We start from the raw sequence: 13,172 nt of genomic DNA, 5'->3' as shown, positions 1-13,172 counted from the left end.
TGGAGTGGAGCTGGTGCTGCAGTGGAACAGTGGTCCATGTTCCATATCTGGAGTGGAGCTGGTGCTGCAGTGGAACAGTGGTCCATGTTCCATATCTGGAGTGGAGCTGGTGCTGCAGTGGAACAGTGGTCCATGTCCCACATCTCGGGGGGAGCTGGAGCGAAGCCCAGAAGTCCCGTGAGAAACACCTGTCAGGGGAAGGAACACCAAAGTGACACCCATGGCTTGGGCACATCCCAACTGAGAGTGGCCAGGGGGAGGTGAGGAGGGGGGTGATAGTGCAGAGGGGTCCCTGCCCCCATGAGCCCAGGCCCTGCTCAACCAGTCATACCTGCTCCTTACCTGGGAAAAGGGGTAAGGGGAAGGAGTTCCTCTGCTCTGAGACAGGAGCAGTGGTCTGGGGCTGAGAGCCTGAGGCATGCTGAGTCCCCTCTGGCTGATGGGGGAGCAGTGGAGGGGCTCCCAGCCCCCTGGCAGTGTGTGCAAGGGCTCACAGGTTCTCTGCTCTTTGGAGACACAGTTCCTACTCTGTGTGGCCATGAGCTGTGCAGCCCATGGCAACTCAAACTTAATTTTTATAGAGAGATGAATCACTCAAAATTATCAAATGTAGCAACAGAATGGATTTGAAGATTAGTGTACAAGAGGCTTTTTTTGTGAATCCCAAAGTCATGTGAGGAGCTTGACAACCCCTGTCCTGTTGCAGGCACTAAGCAGTAAATGAGTGATGCCCACTTTCCTAGGAAACTGGCATTTGTTTTATGTATGAATTCACTTTCTTTTCCTTTTTTAAAAATCTTTTAAGCAGTTAATGAGAATCAGATCGTGATTTGATTATTGGAAAAGATGTTTTCTGCAAGAAGCTGTAAGCCATGTCAGCTCTGCTGCCCCTGTGAGTTCCCTGTGTGGGGGACAGGTTGTACTGGGAGAGGAGGGGCGTTGCATCCAGCTCTGGCCATGTGCTGGGCATTTGTCCAGAGGATACTGACAGAGAAAGTATCAAAAACTCTCCTAAAATCCAAAAATCCCACCTCTGCTGGTGGGTAACCTCTCTGTAACCTTGTCATTCCAGCTATGGTTTAATTTGTTTTGTCTTGTAACAGTACTTCCAACCTTACAAACATGCTGATTTTGGTTTAATCTTGTGTAGTTCTTCAAGTGGACTTGGTTGAATCCAGGCACGTGACTTTAATCACAGCCACAAATCTAAATTAGCAGCATTAAGTTAGCAAATCTAAATGAGCGCAGTGTCCCCAGCCAAGGCTGTCTGGGGACCCCGGTGGCCGAGCTGCAGATGCCCTGAGCCGCCGAGCCCCTTCCAATCTGGTACGTGCCAGATGTAGATTAAAGGGCAGGTGGCAGCCCCTGGCTGTCACTGCAGATGCCAGGTCAGGAGGCGGCCAGAGGGTGACACCAGTGGGATTTGGAGGCCGCACCAGGCGCTTTCCTCCACTGCTCAGCATCGCCGTTCTCCTCCAGGTCCTTGTCACCTGCAGGGCCACCCCAACCTGCAGTGTTGGCATGAAATTGAGTCCACAGAACATACCTTTATGCTGCTTCCTGCCACAGCTAACGGCAACAGGAATGGTGATGGTTGTACTGGTTATAGGAGCAGCTCCCAGCGCTGCCCACTGCAGCAGACTCCACTGAGGACCTTGGTAACACGATCTTTTATTTTTCCAATGGGGACTCAAGAGTTGGAGCCAGCAGTCCTGAATACCTGCAGTCCTCAGAAGTATCTGGAAAAAATACATTAATAGTGCTGAAAAGCAGAGTTTAGTCTGGTATTTTCACTCATCCTTTTTGTTGCCTCCCTGACTTGCATGGCACCACCAATGGGTTATGGATGGACAACAGGAGCAGTAATTGTTGTTCTGACGTTAAATGGCTTTAAATATCAATGACAATTTAAGACTCCTGCTCCTGGCTGGCTGTGAAACTGTATTTTAGCTGATCTTCATTAATGCATCTCTGGGATGATAATGGGTCTGAGTAATCTGATCCGAACACGTGTAATTGTGCTGGTCCCAAAGGGAGCTGGGTGCTTCATTCCCAGTATGAAGCCCCTCTGAGCTGTGTTGCTCACGATGGCACATTCCCTCTCAGACACGTGGGTGCTTCTCCACGGGACCTCCGCGGTGCTCCCACCTGCTCCACAAAGGAGCATCCCCCGTCCCTCCCTCCACGGAGCCTCTGGCATAGTCACTGATGGATGATCTCAGTGAGCCGGCGTGGGCACTGCTGCTGTCGGCCCTGTTCCCACACGCCGTGAGGAGCCCGGGCTGGCGCTGTAAGCGATAAGGATAATTGAGCCGCCGGGCTTTCCGGGGGGAGCAGCGGCAGCCGGAGAGCTGTGATCCACTAAAATTAGCCCATGATCCATTTTTATTTAGATCCCTGTTGTGGGGGCTATTCTTGGGTTTTGTTTTATATATATTTTTTTTTTGTTTTATTTGCATTTTTGGGGTTTGAATGACATAAAATTAGCTCCTTCTGAGTTTATTCTGAAAATAGCATTAAGAGCTTAAACGTTCAGTGGAGACGGCTGTAAAGCCATGGAGCTGCAGTGATTTCAAGGCAACTGGGACTTTCAGCTTAGCAAGTGAAGCACACATGAACCACCCTTCATTTTCCACACCTGGACATTTGTCATTATGGCCAAGCATCTCCAGCCCAGGAGGTTGGGGGATCTGTTGGGATGCAGAGGTACACTGCGTGGTGGGATGGGCTCTAGCAGGAGGGGCCTGAGAGGCTGCATGTGCAGTGCCACCAGTGGCTTCCCAGTTGTTTTGTCCCTTGTATGTGAGAGTCTGCGTGTGTATCTGTGTGTTTGCAAACACGCCTGTCTCTCAGCTGTCCCCCGGCAGGCAGCACAGGCGCTCCTCTGTCAGGACAGGGGAATGACAAAGAACCAAGTAATGCAGCGAGAGGGGCACACTGCTACCTGAACCTTCATGGTTTAACCACAGTCTGTCTTGGCTTTTTTATCATGTCCTGTGCTTGTCTCATAGAGACTAACTGCCATTTGCTCTCCCTTGCAGGCTCTTGAACCTGATCTACAATGGAAAAACTGCTTTTGTTTCTGCTGTTCATTGGCATAGCAGTGCGAGCTCAGATCTGCCCCAAGCGCTGCGTCTGTCAGATCCTGTCTCCAAACCTCGCCACCCTCTGTGCCAAGAAAGGGCTCTTGTTTGTTCCTCCCAACATTGACAGGAGGACTGTGGAGCTGCGGCTGGCAGACAACTTTGTTACAAACATTAAAAGGAAAGACTTTGCCAACATGACCAGCCTGGTGGACCTGACGCTGTCCCGGAATACAATCAGTTTTATCACCCCTCACGCGTTTGCCGACCTGCGCAATTTGCGGGCTCTGCATTTGAACAGCAACCGATTGACTAAGATCACTAATGACATGTTCAGCGGGCTCTCCAATCTCCACCACTTGATACTGAACAACAACCAGCTGACTTTAATTTCTTCCACAGCTTTTGATGATGTTTTAGCCCTTGAGGAATTGGATTTGTCTTACAACAATCTGGAAACCATCCCCTGGGATGCCGTGGAGAAGATGGTCAGTTTGCACACTCTCAGTCTAGACCACAACATGATTGACCATATTCCTAAGGGGACCTTCTCCCACCTCCACAAGATGACCAGGCTGGACGTCACGTCTAACAAACTGCAGAAGCTTCCTCCTGACCCACTCTTCCAGCGTGCTCAGGTGCTGGCAACCTCAGGAATTATCAGCCCCTCGACGTTTGCGCTGAGCTTCGGTGGGAACCCCTTACATTGCAACTGTGAGCTTTTGTGGCTGAGGCGCCTTTCCAGGGAGGACGACCTGGAGACCTGTGCCTCTCCCACACTCCTGTCGGGCCGGTACTTCTGGTCGATCCCTGAGGAGGAGTTCCTCTGCGAGCCCCCGCTCATCACCCGGCACACCCACGAGCTGCGGGTGCTGGAGGGGCAGCGGGCAGCCCTGCGCTGCAAGGCCCGGGGCGACCCCGAGCCAGCCATCCATTGGATTTCACCTGAGGGTAAACTGATTTCCAATGCCACCAGGTCCGTGGTGTATGACAACGGGACACTCGACATCCTCATCACGACGGTGAAGGACACGGGCTCCTTCACCTGCATTGCTTCCAACCCGGCAGGGGAGGCCACGCAGACGGTGGACCTGCACATCATCAAACTCCCCCACCTGCTGAACAGCACAAACCACATCCATGAGCCCGACCCAGGCTCCTCGGATATCTCCACGTCCACCAAGTCGGGCTCCAACGCGAGCAGTAGCAACGGGGATACAAAAGTCAGCCAGGATAAGAAGGTGGTTGTTGCGGAAGCAACGTCCTCCACTGCTCTGCTGAAATTCAATTTCCAGAGGAATATACCTGGGATACGTATGTTCCAAATCCAGTACAATGGTACTTACGATGACTCCCTTGTTTACAGGTAAGGCTGCCCCAGCCTGTGCAGGGCTGTACCGGGTGCTCGGTGCTGGCGTGGGGCCCCGGGCCCCGGCAGCTCATCCGCCAGACTTCCCGTGCCATGCTGGGCCGGCCGAGCAGAGCCTGGCCCCTGGCAGCTCATAGTGGGAGCCTTGGGAAGGACTCATGCCATTTTCTACTCACAGATGGGGAAGTTACCTTGAATGGTGTTATTTTTAGATAATCCAAACGGACTTCTAATCCTCTGAACTGATCCGGGTAGGGTTGTGAGGGTAGATGGATTAAATGGATCTTAATGTGCTTGGCTTTCTGGAAGCAGAGGGAGGACAGTGTCCATGACCGTGTTCCTTGCAGTACTTTCCGGTGGTGTCCGTGCTGGGGAAGTGCAGGAGAGATCTGTGCTGCTGGGCGTGGCCATCACACCCTTTAACACTGTCTCTGTTTGGTTATTTCTTCTATGAATTTCTTTGTCCCATTAACAGGACAAGGGGTGCTGCCTTTAAACTGAAAGGGGATAGGTACAGATCAGATACTGGGAAGGAATTCCTGGCTGTGAGAATGAGAAGGCCCTGGCACAGGTTGCCCAGAGAAGCTGTGGCTGCCCCTGGATCCCTGGAAGTGTCCAAGGCCAGTCTGGACGGGGCTTGGAGCAACTTGGGCTAGTGGAAAGTGTCCCTGCCCATGGCAGGGGGTGGAACTGGGTGACCTTTAAATGTCCCTTCTGACCCAAACGAGCCTGGGATTCTGTGATTCTGCTTTTGATGTGGTTGCTCTGATGGGAGGCTCTGCCGTACCAAGCTGTGTTGGGGAGCTTGGTGGTGACTGTGCCACATCAAACACTGGGCAACAGCTGCTGAGGGACGGTGATCAGCCCCTTGGGGGCTGTGGCAGAGGTGGGACAGCCAAGCCGTGGTGCTCAGCATGTCCAGGGCTGCCAGGAGGTACCTGTGTGTCTGCCAGGGTGATTCACGCTGGTTTCCTTCTCCCCCAGAATGATACCTCCCACAAGCAAAACCTTCCTGGTCAACAACCTGGCCGCGGGGACGATGTACGACCTGTGCGTCCTGGCCATCTACGACGACGGGATCACCTCGCTGACGGCCACCAGGGTCGTGGGCTGCACACAGTTCACCACCGAGCAGGATTATGTGCGCTGCCACTTCATGCAGTCCCAGTTCCTGGGGGGGACCATGATTATCATCATTGGTGGGATCATCGTGGCTTCGGTGCTCGTGTTCATCATCATCCTCATGATCCGCTACAAGGTGTGCAACAACAACGGGCAGCAGAAGGCCACCAAGGTCAGCAACGTGTACTCGCAGACGAACGGGGCTCAGATCCAGGGCTGCAGCGGGGTGCTGTCGCAGTCCATGTCCAAGCAGGCTGTGGGGCACGAGGAGGGCGTCCAGTGCTGCAAGGCTGCCGGTGACGGCACGATGCAGTCGCCGGACACCGGCTCCAGCCAGGACTCGGCCACCACTACCTCTGCTTTGCCTCCCACCTGGACTTCCAGCACCTCCCTCTCGCAGAAGCAGAAGCGAAAGTCGGGGCCCAAGCCCGTCCCCGAGCCGCAGGGCGAGGCTGGCGGCAGCGCCGAGCCCCAGAACTCGAACAGAAATAACTCCACGGCCCTGCAGTTGCCGAGCCGCGCCCCCGCCGCGGCCCCCACCGCCCCCACGTACAAAAGAGCACAATCAAAGCCAAGTAAGTTCCTCACTCTGCCGGCCGACACATCCCGGGCCAAGCGCCGGCGCTCGCTGGGTGGGGAGCTGCTGGAGCCCCGCGGCGCCGGTGCCGGCGGACTGCGCTCCAAACGGAGCTTGTCCATGAACGGGATGCTAGTCCAGGCAGACAGCGCTGGTGCCGATAGCGGAAAAGCAACTTTCTCCAGTTCTGAGTGGATATTGGAAAGCACTGTGTGACCTGCTTTTTTTTTCTTTTTCTCTTTTTTTTTTTTTTTAAATTTTATTTTAACGATAAACAAAACACCAAACATTGTGTGAAACTCCCTCTCCAGGGGAATTGGATTTGGAGGTCCACTGCTATCTTGCTGATTAATGGCTTGTTCATGCAGGGTTCTGTATAAGCCACCCAGTGCACACAGGGGTTTATTTAGTTTTTGTTTGGTTTTATTTAATATCAAAATCGAAGGCAACATTCAGAGATTTAAAAAAAAAAAAAGAAAAAAAAAGGAAAAAAAAGATTAAGGGGTGAAAAAAAGCACGAAACAGCACCAGTGCCTTCCCTGCTCTAGGACTGGCTTCCTGGTTCTGCAGTAGCAGAAAACAAAAGAGAGAGTTTTCACAGAAAAAGCCTTTTATAAAGGAAATGCAATTTCCTCCAAGCTAACAAATAACCACTTCTGGATCAATCAGTAAAATGATATTTTTTAAACTGGTCAGACTGTACATTTCTTTTCCGTGACAATGGTGTTGCCTTTGTTTTTAGGCAGATGCTGTACAGGAGCAACAACGCTGTGTTGTTATGTTGTGTAAAATAAAATATTCACTCGGTACCCCAGCCAGCCTCGCGGTGACTACCCCGCCGGAGCCGGGCCGGGTCCCACCGCGGGGCCGGGACGAGGACGAGGAGGGTGCCAGGGCGAGGGGTCCAGGTGGAGCAGCAGGGCCCCGCCAGGTCTCCTCAGGAGGGTGCCCGACCCGCGGTCCCTGAGCACCCACAGCCCACGGCACAGGCATCGCCTCCGCCCTGCAGCCTTTGGGGCCGGGCTGGGGCTCCTCGGGCTGTGGGGCTGGGCAGGGCAGCGAGCGGGGCCGGGGGTGCAGGCAGGGCTGCAGCAGGAAGGCACGGGGCTGTTCAGCGCCTCGCTGGTGGTTGATCAGGATGATGATGGTCGTCTCTTGCTGTCCTAGACTTTTGGGCATGTCTGCTGTAAACTTTATGTTTTGTTCCAGTTCTCTTCAGTCCCTGAGCGCAGTGAGGGGACTTAAAGATGATGGTCTCACCTTTAACCTGCTGTTGGTTGCGGAGCCCGTGGGCTGGAGTGATTTGGGGCCGCTCTGTAGGGACAGGACATGCAGCAGTGGGGGACAGCAGGTGCAAACCCCACGCTGGGTGGGTGGCAGCCCTGCGTGTGCTGCTCTGCTCTGCAAAGGGAAGCCTGCAGTTAATATTAATTAAACTCATATGGTCATCATGTTCAAATTAGCAACAGCTTAACTCTGAACATTAGTGCATTGTGCATTCTCAGATGCCAAATAATAGGTTCGAGATGGGCTTTGCAGCCATTAAAGTGAGAGAACAGTTAAATTTTACGCCCCGTGTGTTTGTTCTTGGGGGCAACATTACCCAGACCAGGTGCCTGAGGACAGCCTGGCTCTACCCAGGGCAGCAGCTGGCCCCAGGCAGTTGTGAGGGGAATGTCCCCTGGTATCCCTATCTCTCTCTGGGACTCTGCAGGGTGGGGATGGTGTTCTTGGCCGTCCTGCGTTGCTCTGGGTGATTTTATTGCCCATCATGGAAGAATGAAGTCTGGATGAGGGTAGTGTAGAGAACACAAAAGGAAAAGGCTTGTTTCTTTTTTAGAAACCCTTTTTGCTTCCCTTGGGAAATGCAGAGACCAAATATGAAACGAAGCCTCAGAATGAGAAAAACCACTTCCTGCTGGGAAAGTTAGAAAAAATTATAATAAATCCCTCCTTGGATTGCTCTGGCAGCCCATGTGCTCTTCAAGGGCTGCATGCACAGAAGGGAGCTGTGAAATAAGGTGCTGCCAAGGACAGGGATGGTGTGTCCAGGGACTGGCAAAATGATAGTTAAGGCTTTGCCCAGCATGGAACAAACACAAAGGTCCAAGCCCTGGTGAGGGGCTGCAGAGGCACCTTCCCTCCGTGCTGGGGCACAGGGAGAGCGTCACAGGTTTGCTGCTGAGGGGTTGGGTTTAACTGTGCTTTTTAAAAACATCAAATGAAAATGCTTTATATGTTGTCTAAAGTTGGACCTAAATGTGTCTGATGTTTTGTGAAAGTGTTAAAATATTAATGGCTTCTTGTGGTTGAGGGAAGTTTATTTTTATATTTTTAATTTTTTACTCAAAGGAGTCATTTTCTAAGCACTGCAGCTGATGTTCTGTCCACGGTGCCTCTGCGTCAGCAGCGCAGAGGGACCACGTGGCCCTATGTTCGATTTAATTCTCTGCTGATAGTGCAGGAATGGAGACCTGGGCAGCTGTGGGTTCCTCTGGTGCCAATTCCTCTCCCTGGCTGAGAGGAGCATCCCTTGGGAATGCCTCAGGCACGAAATTCGCTGTTCCCACTGGAGTAACTGTGCAGTGGGACATTGTGTTTTATTCAGGCTTGATTCAAAGTATGGGAAGCCTCATGGAGGAGGAAAATCTCTGTCCTTTCTGTTCAGCAAAACCAGAGTTTGCCAGGAGTGTGAGGCAGAAAAAGTGCTGAGATGCTCCTGGATCAGAATAACATCGGTCATCTCCTCCAAACTGGAATAACTGCTCACCATTGGAGGTGATTGGTGTGAGCACATCCGGCAGTTTGGGGATATCAGGGGGACGGGAGGTGTGATGTACTGTGGCCCCAGTGTCACCCCCAGCTGCAGAGGGGTCTGCAGGGACATGAGCCCCTGGTGCCACCCCTGGCTCGGCTCCATGTACTCCTACTCGGATATAGATTGTCCGAGGTTTTAGCGATAAGAGGGTCTGGAGGAGGAGAAACTGCTTCAGAAGTTGTTTTCTCTTACTGAAATGGCTGAAACACACCCCTGAGCCCAGGCCTTCTCTGGAGGTGGTGCTGTGTTAGAGGCTGGTGCAGCCGTGCCTGGATGGAGGAGGAGGGTGTTGTGTTGTGTCTGTTGTTTCCCTGCTGCTTTCCTGCTGTGCCCAGGCGTGTCCTTACCATCAATACATGGTGCTGCTCCGCTCTGGTGCCAACGTGGCTTTATTTCTGCAGTGTGTCCCCGTGCATTTGCCAGCCGTCCTCATACCCACGCGGCCCTGCAGACAGGGAGGGGGAGCTGGGGAGCACAGCTGTGTGCCCCGTGCCTGGAAGAAAAGACACAGCTCCTGGGAACACGTCACTTTGGCTGGGAAGGGCCCGGCACTGCCAGGACATGCCACCTGCCCGAGGGCTCCTGCTGGGGCACTGGCATGAGGTGGTCTCATCCCTGCCAGTGGCAGAGCTGCTGGAGGCTGGAGATCTGATACCAGGAGCACAGGGGTGCTTCTGCCTCCTGGGAACCACGACAGCCCTGCTGGGCACTGCTCTGGGAGCATCCCGGGCCAGTGGAGTGACACTGAGCCGTGACAGGTGACAGTCCTGTGCAGCCACATGTGCCCTCGAGAAGGTGCAGCAAGGCCCTTTCCGTGCCATGGCAAGACCATGCCCAGAGCCACGGCAGGCACCCAGCACAGAGAGGGGCACACTGCTTTCCCGGGAATGGCTTCAACCAGGAGTAACAGCCACAGCTGCTACCATGACTGCTTCTCTTCCCAGCAACCGAGGGGAACCAGAGCCTTGGTGACCCTGGAGCCTCGGCTGTGCTGGAGCCTCGGCCACCCTGGAGTGTCAGGGGTACCAGAGCCTGAGCAGGCTCACAGAGTGGGCACACCTCTGCACTGCCATCGCTCAGGAACATTCACCAGCGTGTTCCAGGGTGCTGCTGCTCACCTGGGGTGCACTATCACTCCCCTGAAGCTACACTAACAGCAGCCACCCAGTTGCACGGTGTCTTCCCTGGCAGTAATTTTATTGTTGGTCGGAGTTCTGGTTTAAAAGCCGCAAACTGTGTTCAGTCCATGGGGTCCTTATAGAAAATGTGGATCCCCCCCTTTCCCCTTTGCAAATATGTCCCCATGTGACTGGATGTGTGTCAGGGTGCTGGGCTTGGGGTAGAGCTGGTGCTGCCAGGTTGGCCCGTGCTGGGTCAGTCGCCCACGATGGCCCCTTGGCCCAGACAGGGCTCCCCACAGGCAAAGTGACGAGTCCTGTGCCAGTGGCTGTGCGGTGCTGAATTGTTCCAGGAGCCACCAGGCACCATGGAGGGGTCCGGCTGGCAGCACCTCACCTGCACGGCAGCAGTGCTGGCTGTGGGCAGGGATACAGCAGCACTGAGTGACAGGGAAGTCGGCTCTGAGCAGGAACACCCGTGCCCTGTGCTGACTGTCACTGGTCTGGAGAGTGGCTGGGGTCTGGATTGCGACCGAGGTCTGGAGTGTGGCTGGGGTCTGGAATGTGGCTGGGGTTTGGAGTGTGGCTGGAGTCTGGAATGTGGCTGGGGTTTGGAGAGTGGCTGGGGTCTGGAATGTGGCTGGGGCCTGGAGAGTGGCTGGGGTTTGGAGTGTGGCAGGGGTTTGGAGTATGGCTGGGGTCTGGAGTGTGGCTGGGGTCTGGAGTGTGGCTGGGATCTGGAGTGTGGCAGGGGTTTGGAGTGTGGCTGGGGTCTGGAGTGTGGCTGGGGTTTGGAGTGTGGCTGGGGTCTGGCTGTCGCAGCAGCACAGACCCCGTGGGACAGGAGTCCTGGTGCATGGGATGGCTGCGGTGCCGGTTACAGTACCTACACCCCGCACCAGTAACATAAGCCCAGCAAAAGGTGAAGTTTACTGGTCTTGCTGACTGTGGACTTTTCATACAATGGATTTATTCACAAGAGGTGGTGTGAAAGCTGCTGCTGGAGAGGGAAGATTGGCTGAGAAGGAAGGAAACTGAAAAGGAAAAGAGCAAACATGGCACATGGCTGCCTGCAGACCCCACGTTGGGAACTGTGTCTGTATGAAAATGGACAGAATAAGCTCCTGGTTTTGTGGTGCTGTGTCGCCTCAGGTCGTTTCAAGCACTGAACTTTTTAAGCATCCAAGTCAGGAATCTGGAAGATTAGCCCAGGCTGGTGTGCCCAGCTGGGTCTGAGCTGGTTTTCCTTCTGCACTGCCAGTTTGCTGCTCTGGAGGCACCCGCCAAGCTGTGCCATCTCCTCTGGAGGGGAAACTCCCTTTGGGAGAGGGAATGCAGAGAACCAGTTGGGGTGGGGGCCCAGACCCCTCAGTGGGCATGCAGGGACCTCTGCCTGACCTGAGCCCAGGTTCCCCGTGGCCAGTCTGTAGTCTGGGGGCTGTAACCCGCAGCAAACCAAGGATGAGTTTAACCGTGGTGCCTGGTTTGTGTTGGCAGCGGCAGCTCTGCACTCCCGAGGTAAGTGGAGCGGTGCTGGGGCGGCAGGACCAGGCCAGGCGGTGGCACAGCTGCCCCAAGGGCTGTCCCTGTGCCGTGGGTCGATGTGGGGGCTCGGGGCAGGACAGTGACACATGGCATGTCCTCGCTGCAGTGACCTTTCCTCATGCATGCAAACCTCGGGAAGGCGAGTGCTGTGTCCGTGCCCACCTTCTGCTCCGCTCTGGCGTCCTCAGCAATGTGGGAATCCCTGGCACTGTGTGGGGTTGGGGTCCCTGCCGGGGGCAAAACCTTGGCCTTGGCAAGAGCAGGAGCAAACCTAGAAACTGGAGAAGTCTCCAGTTCTGGAACAATGAGCTTTACTGGTTCTGTTGGGGGTTTTGGGGGTTGTTTTGTTAGTTGGGTTTTCCCTGCTGCAGCAGCAGCAGCAGTGCTGTGCCAGCACTCTTTATCAGTGCTGAAGCTGTTGGCTGAGCCAGGGGCTGGGGACCCTGGTACCATTATCCCTGTCTCCCATTAGCTCAGTCTCCTGTTAGCTCCTTCTTCCATTAGCCCTGACTCGCTTTAGCCCTGTCTCCCATTAGCCCAGTCTCCCGTTAGTCACCACACTCCCCTACTGTGCCCTGGCCCCCATGGTGCTGGTGGCACCAACGCAGTGGGTGCTGGGGCCGAGGGCAGGCTCTGCTGCTGCTCCCTGCCTGGGCTGACCCCGGAGCAGCAGCTCCTGGGACCCTTGGTGTGAGGCCATGCTCGAGCTGTCCATGCAGCATCTCCTGGGACCGTCAGTGGGTGCCGGCCCCGTGGCAGCTCCCAGGGCTGTCGGTGGTGCTGTGCCTGGGTTGCCCCTCAGCAGCTCCCAGGACTGTCAGTGAGGTCCCACATCAGCACGGCTTCGGCCGCAGGAAGGGCTGGTCCTGCTCCTTGTCCCCTCACCGTGCCTGTTCTGTTTCTTTGCGCAGAAGCCGGGGCCTCTCCGCAGGACACCAGCCCTTCTCCACTCCCTGAAAACGTTGCCACCGACGTTCTTACTCGGCAGAAAACAATCCGGTTCCAACTCTCCAAGGATTGACGTGTCGCACCGCACTCACCCCACCGAAACTTTTACTTGAAGCTGCAGCCGAGGCCACAGCGAGGTCGGCTGCCTCGATAAAACTGTCTTCCCCCCTCACAGGTTGCCCATCTCCCATCTGCCACTCTAAATTACCTTTTTTTCTGGTGTCCAAGGTTTTTATAACTAAAAATTCTGACAAAAAATCTGGTGGCAACAGCTGCAGTCCCAGGTCATGTTCCATGTTGCCAGTGGTGAGGTCACGAGCTGTAAACACGGTAGCTTCTATCACCTGAACAATAAATGTTTTACTACAATGGTGTGGGCATGTTGGTTGATCCGGGGGGTTGTACCTGGCAGGTTGGTTGATCCAGAGAGGGGTCTGTGCACCCGACTGTGCTGGGTGGGGTGGAGCTGGGCACTGCAGCAGGCGATGGTGGGGGGTCCCTGTGTGTCTGAGTGGGAGCAGTGAGCTGTGCCCTGCCCCAGCCCCAGCTCATGGCTGCTGGTGCCACTGGCCTGGGATGACCATCTGGTTTG

The 13,172-nt window shown here is 54.7% G+C and overlaps 1 protein-coding gene across 1 annotated transcript in view; it reads left to right on the top strand.

Moving 5' to 3' along the window:
• LRFN5 (leucine rich repeat and fibronectin type III domain containing 5) overlaps positions 1 to 12,952 on the top strand; it is a 20,579-nt gene extending 7,627 nt beyond the window's left edge. The window contains exons 2-4 of the mRNA XM_027667339.1: positions 3,042 to 4,449; positions 5,437 to 6,149; positions 12,544 to 12,952. Coding sequence (XP_027523140.1) covers positions 3,062 to 4,449; positions 5,437 to 6,149; positions 12,544 to 12,653 — 2,211 coding nt within the window. The 5' untranslated portion in view covers positions 3,042 to 3,061 and the 3' untranslated portion in view covers positions 12,654 to 12,952. The remainder of the gene's footprint in view (positions 1 to 3,041; positions 4,450 to 5,436; positions 6,150 to 12,543) is intronic.
• Positions 12,953 to 13,172: the final 220 nt, after the last annotated feature.

This window comes from Corapipo altera, unplaced genomic scaffold, assembly GCF_003945725.1.
Source record: "Corapipo altera isolate COAL_440 unplaced genomic scaffold, ASM394572v1 190, whole genome shotgun sequence".
Taxonomy (NCBI): domain Eukaryota; kingdom Metazoa; phylum Chordata; class Aves; order Passeriformes; family Pipridae; genus Corapipo; species Corapipo altera.
The sequence above is the reverse complement of the archived record's forward strand: the minus strand, read 5'-3'. Positions and strand labels throughout refer to the sequence as shown.